Here is a 15,221-nt window from a genome sequence, read left to right on the forward strand (position 1 = left end):
AGACTATAATAACCCTATAATTGCAAGATAATGCATTTAAACCAGCACTGGATGACCCTTTATTCTCAGTCTGGATGAAGAGTTACATTATACGTAAATGACTATCTTGCTTATGTTACAGTTACAGATATTTCAGCTCACAGTGTAACATTTCTTTTTCTTTTTACATCTAAGATAGTATTATCAGAAACCTTTCCATGCAGGGTGGTTCACAAGTTCTACATTATATTGCAGGATTGAAAAGATACAACTTCACAATTATTTTGGAAGGCCTGGGAGAAGGATTTGGGCTTGAAATCCCATTTAAGATGTGTGGAGTCTGCATTTGCAATATTCATGGCAATTCAAGCAATTTTCCTTGGCCACTAGCGGGCAGAAAACACACATCCATGACATATTGATGTTTTATGAAGTTGTTCTGGCTAACGTGTTAGCAAACAGTTGTCTATTAACACATCCAGCAGGCACAGAGCAACATTAGCATTCACTTGGAGTCATGTCTTTCCCACCTAATCAATAAATGTGAAAGAGTTCACTGACAGTGAACCCACAGAGGATTCTCATCCAACTCTGCAGTTCTACAGTGCTTTTTAGCCTTTTATCTCATAGTTTTGGTTTTACAACCTGCAACCTAACTGTTTTGGGTGAGTCTCGTCGCTCTCATGTGGAGCATCTAGCAGCTAAAGAGTCAGGCATTTCCCTCTGCAGATGATGAGGACCAAAACAGAGTATAAAGGAGTGTGAATATTGGATTTACATTCCCCTGCTGAACAGAAACATTACTCCAAATGCATGTTAATGTTACTCTGTGTCTGCTGAAGATGTAAATAGACAACTGTTTGCTAACACGCTCGGCATATCAATTTTTAAAAAATGATAATATGTTGTTGTGTTTACAGATTGTTCTGCAGCTCAGAAAATCTATTATTGCTGCTTTATGGTGACATATTTCATATTTCTCCATACAAACTGGACAAAACTGCATAGCCAGAATCTTTACTTTTACATAATTCAAGCATGAAGGTTTCGTAAGTACTGCTGTCATGTTGGTGTCTAATCCCTACACCCGGGCCACTTACCCATAAAGCTTCTGTTACAATCTTTCAAAACTGAAAAGGTTCCTTTATTTGACATGTGGCTAAGCGAGCTAGGAAATGTACTGAAAATTCAAAATAATGTGTCAACCAGAGAGGAAAAATTGGCAACATCTCATTGACTTTGCAACTGGCTTCTGCCCGTGGGCTGCTTGATTTACTACACGTCAGAAATCAGGGTCAAAATATCTTGTGTTACTAATAACTAGTTTCAATTTTATTGTCAGTTTAAACAAAACTGCTAGATGAGGGTAAAGAGCAATTAAGTGATTTCCATTATGGATTTATGGATGGGCTGGTGCACACAAACACACAGATAGGTCTCACTCATACACACCCACACACACTCGGCATATTATCACTTATGACACAGTGAAATAAAGGGACGCAGCCACTGTGACAAAACAGTGCACTGAAAAAACCTCGTGGAAAATTACTGGACAAATTTTTCTCATCAAACTGTGAGGCACTTGACTGCAGTCAAGCAATCACATCATTATTCACAGCTTGCTTCAAACATAAATATCAGACCTCACTCTTGATTGTTGCCGCTTCAATTTGAGAGCAAAGGCAATTTCACTTGCGCTGCCACATTGTGTGCGCGCACCCTGTCATTAAGAGACAATGGCATTGTCAATAATTACATTGGTCCTGCTGAGACAAGTGGAGAAAACAGCAATAAGAAGCTGCTGAGAACAAAACATCAATGAAATAGATGTATGTGTTGTGTGTCAATGAGTGTTTGAGCGCCAGCGATGAACAGCAGAGACTACTTTTCATTTGTGTAAATGCTTTCTAAATTCTATACACTGTTTGTAAGAGTTTACTGAGAGCAGGTGGACAGGGTTAACCTCATTGTATGGAGTGTGTGGGAGAAGAGGAGGTGCACTGTAACACTCACCGTCTTGCCTTGCAGCGACTGCGGGGTGATGGTCTGAGGAGGCACGCCGGCTGCGATGGATCGGCGGTCAGGTGGGTAGCCATACTGTGGGAAAAGGAGGAGATTGGACTGAATTTGACAAAAGAAGGTACACCTCGGTCTCACTTATTTCAGTTCAGGTGACCTTACCTCAGTTCAGTTCATTTCAAATGACATTCAGTAAAAATGAGCAACACTTGACTGCTGACTATTTTCTACAGCATGTCATGCCAGTGTCAGGAGCCTTTGATTGAAAAAAATAAGTTCTGGATTGTTTTTTAAATCTGTGATTTCCATGCCCCAAACAGCTAAATGTCATTTATCAAGCGAAACTGCCAAATATATACTGGTACCAGCTTCTTAAATGTGAGAATGGGCTTCTTTTCTTTGCTTTCTATTACTGTAAGTGAATAACAATGGATTTGGACTGCTGGTCAGACAAAGCAAGCTATTAGACGATGTCATCTATGGGAAATTGTGATGGGAATTTTTCCCCAATTTTCTGGCATTTTATAAACAAACTGATAAATTGAAAAGGTAATTGACAGATTATTTGATAATATATTTCTCAGCAGAGATTTTGACTTGTCATAGTAGGAAAAGGTGTTATTAATAACATTAACAATGTCTTGTTCTATTCAAGTGTCCCAGTAAGCTATGACAGTGTGACAGTGAGCCATCATGCAAACTACCAGGAGCCTGAAACTGAAGCAATTATATGGAATTCAACACCTCTCTGAAACAGGTGTAGCTAATCCTGAACACTGTAACTGTCATGAAACTAAGGCAGTGTACTTACTGCAGGACTGCTGTATTACACTGCATTAGTTTTAGTTGGGTGTACCTAATAAACTGGCAACTGAGTGTAGAATGTTAGCTATAGCTAGCTAGCAACCTCACACCCACTATATGTGATGTTTTTTATAACTGGTTCAAAACATTGCAACCAGGATCCTTATTAAAACAAAACTGAGAGTACAGTGGGCCCAGTACAGTGGGCCACTAGGAAAATTCCAGTATCGTCCCACAACAATAATGTACACTTGGCAAAAAACAAAACTAAATAATAATGGCATGCCAGCGGTAAATGACTGGAAGTAATGTTGAGTATATTTCTAGTTAATTACTAGGGCAAGCAGAAACATTTGTAATGCCTTTAACTGAATACATTCATTCACATAAAAACACATAAAAGAGGAACATTATTAAAATGACATGGAAACAATAAGAAGCATTCACTCATGGCTTCATCCTGCTATCTATTTGCCAACATTAGTTTTCTTTGTTAGCAAACACAGAACAATGATTTGATTCAATTAATTTAAATGTAATTAAATTTAGCTGCTACAGTGGGCTAAAAGGAATTTATTGCATTGAAGCTTTTTAAGATGACTTCCACATTTTATGTAATCCTATTGTTCTTAGATAGTGAATATTCTTAAATAAATTTGAATTTAATAAAACTATAACCAAACTACTCCAGAGCTACTGGTCTGAATTGGGGCTTGCAGCTCATTTTTGCCCTGGGGCCTGCCTGTGTGTTAATATGGCCCTGCGGCACATTTATTTTTTTCAGCAATTTTGTAGAAACTAATGTTGGTGGAACTACAGTACTTCTACAGTATCAACAAAATGGCACTTAATTTTGCACAATTATGAAACAAGATTATTTATTTTGTGTAAAGTTTGGATCAGGTTGTCCTCTTATCTGTCCATTTGACAAAAATGTCTTCAAAAATTCACTCTCACTACACTGACCAAAGAGCATCTATTTTCTTAGATTTTGCAGATTCAACACCATCACTCACTTCGACTCATTGTTTCCTAATCTGAAGGTGTTCTCAGTGTCTTCCTCCTCTGTCTGGGTGTGAATACAGAGTGAGACATGTGTTGCCTGGGAGGATTACGTTAGCCGTCTAGTGTGTCTGAGTCAGAGTACAAAGTTGATCAGAGGTGTCACATTGGCTGACAGCCTGAGGACGGGGATTGGACCTGGGCTTTGCACTTGTGACAGGAGGATTGGACTCATCCACTGACTGCAAACTCAACTCTGCACCATCTCTCTCTGAAGAGTCTCATGGGAAAATCAAAAGGAACATCTGTGAATTTGAATAGGAGAGAGCTGAATTTTGTCTAATTTTCTGTCTCTGGGTGGAAAAGTAAATGAGGAGACTGCAAAGAGAAATTTCCAGTTATTTTCTGTCTGCATTCAGCTCTGAGTCAGGATGAACTGACATTTAAAAGGGACACTTCTTTTCCTGTCAAACCCTGAGTCAGACTCTATTATGAGGACAAGACTTCTGAATTTCTGCATGCTGTCACTGCACCCAGTGCTTATTGGTTAAAAATGTAACTACTCCAGAAACCCATTCTTTTTCTCTTATTATTTCTACATATGCTAGATCAGTGGTCTAAGCTGATTGAGATACATTTCAATTGAATTTGTTATTTTATACTAACAAATAATGAATTCTCTCCTACAGCTCTATTTGATGTGTTAAATTACTGCTAATTCAAAGCCATCACGTCCTGCTGCTCCTGTTTCACAGTGAAAGCAATCCGTTGGCAAATCACATGAAGGCTTTATTGTGAAGCAGCTACAGGAAAAACATTGTATTTATCACTGAAGTCAACACTGACTGTACAATGGAAGAAATAGATATTTTCAGTCCTTTTTTCCAGTTAATTTGTTTTAAATATTGCGAGGAAGGATGCTAAAAAGAATGCTAAAAACAGCCACAACATTAGCATTGTAGCTTGCATGTTTTCAGTCTACTGGGTGATCAGAAGAGATAAGGGCAGAGTCTTTTAGTACAGCACCACCAGGAGTTCCATGGCTGTTAATTACTGCACCGCCCAACGAAAGTTTATGGGCTTTTATGTCTAACATTTCCGAATGGTAGATGTTGGCCTTTTGTCAGTTTCAGTGCTCTATACTGGACTAGCACCCCAGTAGATTTAAGATTGTCCACCTCATCTTTTCATGCTTGCTTTTAGCCAGAACATTTGACTGTAACTGACCTCACCTACAGTATTAATAATTATTTATTTACTATTAAATTAAAAAACTGTCTTTTATTTGTTGCCTCTTTAAAAAATCTTTTTAATATTTCTACTTTTTGCATCCATCTTTTTGTGTGGTTTCTGTTTTTGTGAAGTGCATTGTATTGCTTCTTTTGTTTAAAATGTGAATATAAATTAAAGTATTATGATTATTATGCAGGTAAAAAAAAACTCCACATCTCCTCTACCTTGGCGAGGTGTGTCCTGTGTCGGCGGTCCAGCGTCACGTCCCCCCTGAAGACGGGTGACGACACCTCTGATTGGGAGGTGCTGGGGTTGTGAGCAGTCTGCTGGCGGGGAGGGGAGAAGGTGCTGTATAGAGCCAGAGAGCCGTGAGACGGAGAGGTGGGGATGGAGTGTGCCACAGCGTGTTCTGAGATGTTGCCCATGGTCTTTGTGCTGGGCAGGGTGCCATAATGACCTGCAGCTGAAATCACACGAACAGAGGGACAGAGCGTCACAGTGGAGTCAAAATCTTTCCTTGCCTTCAACATTTTCTATGATGATCATGAAATTGAAGTTGTATTCTAAAATAGAGGTTGGCCATTTGAGAAAACAGCTCATCAGTGAATTTTAAAAAAGACAGCATAAGATATGTTATTATGGAACACTTAGGCTGCCTAAAAGTATGCCTAATAATACTTTTTAGGCTGAAATGATTTGCAACAAAGTAATACAAGTAATGCCAGTGACAATCATCTTGCAAAATCAATATATATCTTGAACAATACAAAATATTAGATACACATGAAATGTGGATTATGCAAAAGGAGCTGCCTATTCGGAAAATGTCCCATTTTGTTTACTCAGTACAGAGTTTAAAGTCAGACCATCCATTGGGTTATACAAATGTTTCATTGGTTAAAGAAACTCAGAACAATTACAGGATATGTAACCACCACTGTAAAGACTAAAATGTTTTTTTAAGTGATTTAAGTCTGACGGTGGTTGGATCGTGGTTGGATCACGTTCCCACCACGAACCAAACCAGAATGTGTTTGGGACCGAACCAAGACCACATCCTCTAAAGGGTACTGTGTTCAGACCTGCCCAAATGAATCATTCCAAGGAGGAAAACTAACCAGGTTCTGATATAACTGGACTAAACAATTTAGGTTTGAAAACACCCTTATTGTCTCACTCTAGGGTTGGATTCATCTGCTACGGAACCCCAGGGCAAAAATGAGCTGTGGGTTGCTACTGGTAGACCCTTACCAACAACCTGTGGCCATCAGGCCTGAGAGTCTCGGGCATTTGCTCACTTTGCCAACCCTGCTGGTCCTATCAACTTGTACTTGGGATAATGTCAAACATAAAAATAGCTTTGAGGCTGATGAGATGGGAGAATTTTAAAAATATGACACATCCATGGTTTAAAAATACAGAAACTGATAGTTGACTTTGTTTGCAGTTCAAGTTGTCCTGTCAACAGTTTTACAGTCTTTTTTATGATAGTCTATGGGAAAATACTTTTTCAGCTTCAGGGTATATTTCAGTTGCTGTCCTGTGATTGCCCAATGGGACAAATTGGCAGCATGATGTCAGAGGGTTAGCAGGATAAATATCTAGCTTAACAAGCTACAGTATAGGCTAATGGGGTGAATTCTTTGTGGCATCTGTACCTGTTGGCTGAGCCAGACTTTGCCTGGAGAAGGCCTGCCTCTGCTGCCACTCATACAGCTGCCACATGGTGTCGTCCCTCATTGACCGCCTCTTCTCCGCTGTGGTGACGGTGGTGGTGGAGGCGGGACGGAGGGCCCGGTCATACACGGAGCCTGCCACACTGCTGATGCTGTCGGGCCTCATCATGCTGTTGCGTGGCAGTGTGCGGTAGCCCTCTGGGTAGCGGGGAACAATCTGGGCACGGTGGCTGGGCATGTTCCTGGGTAAGGTCTGGTAGGACGTGATGCTGGGAGAGAAGACAGACTAATGAGTACTCGCTAATCACCACAGATCAAGGCTCTTCTCTCTTCGCCCCCATTAGAGGAAGGTCAGAGGTTAGTTTGTCAGGTTTAGATCTGCATCCGGATTCTGTGTTCTCTCTTCAGGGAGAAAGAAAAGAGGTAATTCAGATGGCGAACCAGTGGGACGCTGGAAAGCTCTGATATCTAAGTCTTGAACTGATTAGCAAACTGCATAAAGAGTTGCAATACGTTGTCAAAAAGTCTGAAGACAAGGGCGAGGATCCCTGCGGACCCCTCTGTGAACATCCATACAAAGCCCAAAATTTGTAACTGCACGGACTGTACATGCTAACTGAGCATGTGCTAGAAAAGCAAACAGGAATGCCTGCCTGGTACTCTGTGTGTATATACTGTATTCCTGTTCTCATTAAGCTGTCACTTTTCATTTTTCAACTTTTTCTTCTTGTTCAGCAACATAAAGCTCAGCTGCATTCAGACTGAAAACTGTTCTGTGTAGAACAATACAAGGGGCTGTGTTGGTGTGGGCGTGTTGTTTAAAGTGCTGGTGAGAGAAGGAAATATGATCCAGCAAATCTGGTTGGAATAACAGATTATTGCGTTTAAAGGCTGATCAGAAAAACGCTGCACAGTGGTTTGTAATATTCACAGAATGGATTTTACCGAGTTATCACGCTGCAACCCTGTTTACTAGTCCGTACACCTGTCTGCAGACTCCCATTTGTCATTTGAATGGAATCACATGTGCATCTGCAGTCTGTGTGCAAGTCCATAGCTGTCCATGGACGCAGAACGCAGAAAGCATGAATTGGCCTTGACTCTGAACTGTTGGGTGTTGGAACTTCTTTTGAATACACCAGAACAGACCAAAGCTAGAAAAACATGTGTATGGTCCTTCAACATTTTATAACACTGAGTGGAACAGGAAGAGTGTTAAGAGTGGTATAGGTAAAAAAAAAAATTTTGCATCTGTGTATAGTCAGGTTCTTAACTTTTTCCTGCAAAAATCTGAACTGCAGATCCATATCAGTGAACAATATGTTGCTCCATTGCACTAATAACTTGTAAGCTTGCAAAAATAATGGCCTGTCTTCACTGGACAGCAGTCATATCCAGGAAAAACATATCCGTACTGGATACTCTGATTTTTATGAGTGGACAGCTCACACAAGCTTAGGGTCAGGTGCAGAGTTGTAATCCGACAGGGAATTCACATCAACTCAAGGACACTTCAGCAGGGCAGATGCATCTCAACCCCAAAATCCCCCAGCTAAAATATCTCCAGTAATCATTCTTCCTCTTCATAGTGGCTGTGGAGTGATACCTTTGTAGAGTGACTACACTGCAAGAGATTTTGTGATTTAGCCAAATAAAGAGGTTATTTTTGTCCTGGCAGAGGTGACTAAGTTTATTGCAGATGTTTTTCCCAGAACAAATCTACATGACACTACCAGGAAGTATCCCTCCGCTGCAACATTTGAAGGTGAATTTCTTACTTAATTCCCCCTCAAGACTACTAAGTAGTAGGGTTGGGCTTCAAAGGTCTGTATGGACAGTAACCACTTCTCTTTCAATGTGCATATGGTGTGTGAGTATGTATTAAGATAGATTGAATCTATTCTGTAACCTCTCTGCTTCATTCAGAGTTGCTCTCAGTTTGGAATGGTGCTCCAAAAAGTTACAAGGAAATGTGGTAAAATCATTGAATCACTAAATTAACTGGAACTGAGCTGGGAAATAAAGATTAAAACCTCCATTAATCTTCTGTTGTTTAAGAGCAGGATGCTGTTTTTACTATTCCTTGTTGCCATATGCAGAGTTGAATCATGGGCTAGAATTGCTAATCACTCACTTCACTTCACAGAGTTGCATTAGGGCACCAGAGAGCACTGGCAATCAGTATGGGGATTTTCAAGGGCAAAGGGAACAAAGCATAAGAGTTCATTTTCTAATCACAAACATAAAAAGCGAAAAATAATGAGAAATTCAGCGTTGTCTGGATGTGATGAATCCAGACAACATTCCTGTGATGTAAACAAGTCAGGTAAGAAAGAACAGCTACAAATAAAAGATGAAGTAGCAGACTTTTTTCTCCTGTTCTACAGAAAGACAGAGGTAAGAATCAACAGAACTTTACAGAAACTAATAAATGTGCAAATACATGAATAAATTAATGAATGAGTCATTCTTTCAACCAGTCAGTGAATCATGAATCTTGCAATAGCCAGACATTTCACGGTGGCTGTGAAATGCAAAAGGCCCTCTCTAGATCCAGTGTTTGGTTTGTCCATTCTGGGCTACTGTAGAAACATGGTGGTGCAACATGGCAGGCTCTGTGGAAGAGGACCCGCTCCCTGTGCAAATGTAGAAAATGCTCATTCTAAGATAACAAAAACACAAAGATCCTTATATTCAGGTGATAATACACCAATGAAAACATACTTATGAATATTATATTCCAGTTCTGCCAACAGATCCACCTAAATCTACACACTGGTCCTTTAAGCTTCACTCAGTCACATATAATACCCATTCAGACATTTAAACAATGAGGAATACTGGATTAGAACTAGGACCAAAGGCATCCACACATTCCACTCATAACAGCTGCACTCACTGTTACCCAGCAGCCAGTGAATCAATGCTTTTAATCAGAGTGTACTGAATAGGAACCAGTGTAATTATCTGCATGCATGTGCCTCGACATGTATGGTGTGCTCAACTGGGTTTAATTATTAAACTTTAACTTTTAGTAAGGGAAATGTGCCTCACTTTCTGTTTGACCTGGGAACATGAAGTAACGAGGAGCTTGTTACCACTGCAGCCATTAGTGTGTAATCATAAAACTGAGGCCTTCATTCTCTAGGACTGTGGCTTTGACCTTATGAGTCCACAGTAAGATATAGTAGTCGTTGTCACTGTGACTGCCTATCATCATTTGTCACCTGGATGGGTAGAGCATCACAGTCTGTGTTCATTTCATTTAACCTTTGCAATGAGCAGACAGGGGAAGAGAAGCTAATGCTCTGATCTGAAGCATCCCTACAGTGGATTAGCATGGACTGAAGGACTATACTATGATTGTGTATTTTTAGTCCATTTAATACACAATGCATATACTTCATCCTCACTGTACACCACTTCCCACCGTCCAGGCAGCCACTTGATCTCACTAGGCTATGAAAACATGACCTGAACATTCTGTTTTTGTTAATAATGCTAGCCTGTTAGTCAGACTGAATTGCCATTTTATTTCACTATATTCATTCTTCCTGCCATAGTGTTCCTGTTAGCAAGTAGAGGTTGTTAGGAGCAGATGTGGGGATGTCAATTTTTGTGACTTTCCAAAAACCAACAATCTGACAAGCACAGGGATGGATTCAATAGCATTTTATCAAATTCAAATCCACTTATTGAATCTGAGTCCTTTTGAATCCCTTATCAAATCTATATCTAATATTAGGTTTTAATGATGAGTTCACAATTCTTCAAATGGAGGACAAGAAAACTCCAATTCCATTACTGGTCATATACAATCAAAAAGTAAAAGAGGCAAGAGACCAATATTTCTCGGAGTTAATAACCACCAATCAGCACAATTCCAGATTTTTATCTACAACCATTAATTGGCTTGTAAACCATTCCACCACTAGTCCCTCTGTTTCATCTGCTGTTGACTGTGAGAAATTTCTCTCCTTTCTCTCCAACAAAACTCACCAAATTTGAACAAACATCGCCCTTCCAACTTCTCCCATGATTCTTCCTTGTCTATGTCCTCATTTGCTAGATAGCTTCTGGCCAGTTTATATGGAAACTCTCACCGACACTGTGTCCCACATGAAACCCTCATCCATTCATCTAGATATCATTATAGCCAAATTGTTAAGATAAGTGATGGAGGAAATAGGCCCCCAGTATGCTCCAAATTTTAAACAGCTCCCTTTGCTCTGGATGTGTCCCAGATTATTTTAAAATAGCCTGTATTCAGCCTTGATCCATTACTTTTGAAAATTTTTAGACCAATCTTAAAATTGCCCTACATTTCCAAAATTCTTGAGAAACTGGTTTGGAACAACTTCTGGAAGCCCTTAATAAAAATAGCATTTTTAAGAAATTTCAATCTGGATTTCGCAAGCTACATAACACCGAAATAGTTCTTCTAAGGGTTACAAATGATTTATTATTGGCTGCAGACTCTAGACACTGCTCTGTAATGGAGCTGCTTGACCTTAGGGCAGCATTTGACAACATTGATCGTGCTATGCTAATTAATAGACTTAAAGGTCCAATATATGACATTCAGCCTCACTGTATGTCAGCAAACAACTATGTGCTATGTAAAGATATAGTGAAGTAATGGCGACCTGAGCAGAGAATGAAGTCACACTCCCTCTGTGTGTGTTTTAATCTGAGTTTCTGTGTTCTTTCTTTACATGTGAGTGTGTATGTTAGTGCATGTGAGTCCCTCGCTGTCCTCCCTGCGGCTGTTTCCAACATGGCAGCCGGGTCACAAACTTTCTCAAATTAGAGATAAACAGTACACTAAAATATGTTTCTGAAAACTTTTGAGGCAAGAAATAGGCAATGCAGTAACAGAATCTTGATCCATATTTAATCAGCACTGCCTAGTTTGACAGTTTGATATGAGTTTTGTGAGCTGTCTGTTCAGATGCTGCTTTCTTTTTTTTTTCAACTTTATTGAGTGCACATTTGTTTTGATCTGAGATGCTGGTGCTAGTGTGACATCTAGTGGGGTCGAATGTGGTATATTGCATCTTTAAGGATTGGGTGTGCATTTCTGGAACGGCCTTGGAGTGGTTCTCATCCTGTATGTCAAATAGAAAATTTGATGTCTCAATTGATTCATTCATCTCTTCAGCTGCACAGACAACATGTGGCATACCTCAAGGATCAATTCTTGGACCAGTTCTGTTCGTTCTGTATATGCTACCATTAGGTATTATCATTTGTCACCATAATGATTTCACTGTTATGCAGATGACACACAGTTAATGTCTCTCCATTAAACCCCCTGAATGCAACAAAATGGCCACACTTCAGAGCTGCTTAGCTGTGAGAGACTGGATGTCACAAAACTTTGCACTTAAACTCTGACATAACAGAAGTGCTTATCGTCGGCCCTGAGCACCTCCGTAATCAACTGCTTGGTCCCCTTATCCCAGTTATCTGATATGAAAGCGAGATAAACTTTGGACAACACACAAAAAATTGGTACAATCGTGTTTTTACCAACTCAGGAAGATCAGAGCAATGTTATCTTTTAGCAATACAGAGAGAATTATTCATGCTTTTATATCTTCACAACCGGACTATTGTAACGGATTGTTTACGTCCCTCAGTGCCTGAGCTGCAGCTCAACTTCAGACTGTGCAGAACTCTGCAGCCAGACTGCTGACGAAGACAAAAAGCTCTTCTCACATCAGTTTTAGCCTCTTTGCACTGGTTACCAGTTTCTTTTAGAATCCATTTTAAAATCTTACTCATGACTTACAAGGCTTTACATGGCCAGGAGCCATGTTAAGAGTACATCAGTAAACTGTTAACTCCTTACTGTCCAAAAACGCCCCTTAGATCTGCTGGGTTAGGCGTGCTAGCTGTTCCAGAGTCCAGGCTTAGGTCAAAGGGTCATCTAGCTTTTGCTGTACTGGCACCTCAGTTTTGGAACAGTCTTCCAGTTAGTAGGAAAAAACAAACTTCAGGCACTTATGCGTGGAGCAGGAATGGAAAAACTCTGGGAAACCGACCAGTTTCGACCATAAAGGTCTTTTTTAATTGTAGGTAGCTATGTTGAATAAAGGCTTTTTAACTTAATCCCAGAGTTTTTCCATTCCTGCTCCATGCATGAGTGCCTGGAGTTTGTTTTTTCCTTCTATGTGATGACCCTTATCTTCAAGAGTACCTGCATTTTTCTTGACTTTTATATGATCAAGACAGTCCTCGAGCACACCACTACCTCTTTTTCACAAGTCTTCCAGTTCCTGACTGAAGACACATTTTTACAGACTTGCCTTTTCACCTGACAACTTGTCTTCTTTGTTTACATACATACAGCTCTATTGCGCAACCACCTGATTTTAAGTTTATTTTAATAGTTTCACTTGTTTTACCTTTTGGATGATTTATATGTAAATGCCTTTTATACAGTCTTTTAATTGTGTGCTTGTATTTTGCTGTTCTTGTGTTTTCCTTTTTATATTTGCGATTGTCTTTTATGTTGTCTATGGAAAACACTTACGCAAATAAAATTATTATTTTATTATTATTATCATTTTGTGCAAAAAGTTAGTCATATCAAGTTAATATCTGCCATATTTACAGTCTTTTTAGCATCAAAGTCCCTCTTTGCGTTTCCTCGGACAGTGTTTCCCTGTTGAGCTGCAGGTGGAAGTGTAGTAACAAAAAGAGGGACTTTGGCACTAAAAAGACTGTAACATTGAAAGATATCTACTTGATTTGACTCATTTGGACGCTGAAGCTTCATATTAGCTTCAGATAAACTTTTAAATACATTTTTGCACAGAAGGAGGACTGTGGATTTTGTCCCCCATCACTTCCATTGTAAGTGCATTATGAAGGGATCTTCTAATGGTCAGTATGAACAGGGGGAATGATTACAGCAAGAAAATCAGGTTTCACTGTTCATCTGGGCTCCTGACTGTTGTTTTAAGACAGACTTGAAAAACTTTGAACCCGTCCTTTAACACCTACTGTACTTCATCAGCTGCTTCCTTCAAATACTGAAGTTCTTGATTCACAACTTAGAGGCTGATCAGATTCAAATGTGGATATGAATCAAAGTATAACTGGGAGAATCTTAGAGTAATGTGAGGTGATCAGCTGATCATTTCTCTAGAGAAGAGTCTCCACTCTGTCAAACTACACAAACACACAGTCCACTGGCGGTCGTACAGTGGTGTTACAGAGTGATGTGTCTTTTCCCCCACAAACGATCTTTTTCTGAATACAGATAGCAGCTTAACCAGAGAACAGACTAACTTTATTTATTATTTTAATCGTTACAGAATTAACATTAATGTTGACCTTCTCTGCTTCTGTTGATGTCTGTCATCTTGACCACAGACAGCGACAGTCGGCTGTCACTGAACAAATCTGAGGTGTGGATGGTTATTGTGGATCCAGGCTATGGTAAACCATCAGAATGTCAACATACAACCGTCTTTCAGCTTAAGTCAGTTCAGTGTTTGTAACTATAATATAACTTAATCAGCCAGTTAGAGAGGAAAGTCACTTGCGGGACAGTGTGCCACAGGGGAACATTGCTTCTATTCAGGCCTTTAAAGGGGACATTTGGGCAGATTATTGATATTCTTTTACTTTCCAATTCTGCTGCATACACTAAAAACTAAATTTTCTTGCTGATACCAAAACAATAGAACAGACTTTGAATGTTCTCCAAGTTTGTGGGAACATTTGGCAAAGAAGAACATCAAAGTTAGCAAGATTGTGAATTCATTTCAATGAATTATTAATTACTAATTTGGATGCAAAGGCTTAAAACTCCACAGACTGTTGGTCTCAAAATCTCTGGCAGTGAGGCAGCTTTGACTATTGGGATTGATTCTGCCTTTTGGAGCTCTGGACTTATTTGACAAGGGGATGCAAAAAAGTTCTCCAGATGAAATCGAACTGGCAGTGTTGCAATCACGTCATATGTAGATTAGACCAACAGGCCACTGGGATTTTCTATATTTGAATATTTTAATCACTCTGCATACTGTTGTCTGACAATAATGAAATACCGTAAATTCTAAAATATTTACCCCAGAGGCAAAGAATCCCGGCCTTTATTTAGAACAGGCTTATATTAGACACAGGCCTTTAATACAAAGCCAACACTTCCTCCATGTGTACCTGTGGTCTTAATAAATTAATTATATTGTAAATCATCCAGAACTAATTCCATCAGTACACCAATGGTCATATCATACTCACCACTCTGCTGAGTTTCTCATTTTAACAGAAATCATGTTTACATTCGTTAATTATTTATCACTTTTGCTTTAACCTTTCTGGAGCGTCAGTGAAACTCTTCCTGCACAGATGTTTCAAATAAAAACTTTCCCAGCAGATCAATGGGCATAATGCCACTAGGGCAGCAACTATCGATTATCGCTTGATCTGTCAATTATTTTTAAATTAATTTTTTTCAATTAATCATTTGGTCTATGAAATATCAGAAAA

At 39.5% G+C, this 15,221-nt stretch overlaps 1 protein-coding gene across 5 annotated transcripts in view; it reads right to left on the reverse strand.

The window, feature by feature from the left end:
• LOC122974730 (pleckstrin homology domain-containing family A member 5-like) overlaps positions 1-15,221 on the reverse strand; it is a 249,428-nt gene that overhangs the window by 30,158 nt on the left and 204,049 nt on the right. For all 5 annotated transcript variants that reach the window (XM_044342619.1, XM_044342618.1, XM_044342617.1 and 2 more), the window contains 3 exons: positions 6,699-6,985; positions 5,265-5,503; positions 1,996-2,079 (listed from right to left, as the gene is read on the reverse strand). In XM_044342619.1, the coding sequence (XP_044198554.1) occupies positions 1,996-2,079; positions 5,265-5,503; positions 6,699-6,985 (610 nt within the window). The remainder of the gene's footprint in view (positions 1-1,995; positions 2,080-5,264; positions 5,504-6,698; positions 6,986-15,221) is intronic.

Source organism: Thunnus albacares, chromosome 23 (assembly GCF_914725855.1).
Source record: "Thunnus albacares chromosome 23, fThuAlb1.1, whole genome shotgun sequence".
Lineage (NCBI taxonomy): Eukaryota > Metazoa > Chordata > Actinopteri > Scombriformes > Scombridae > Thunnus > Thunnus albacares.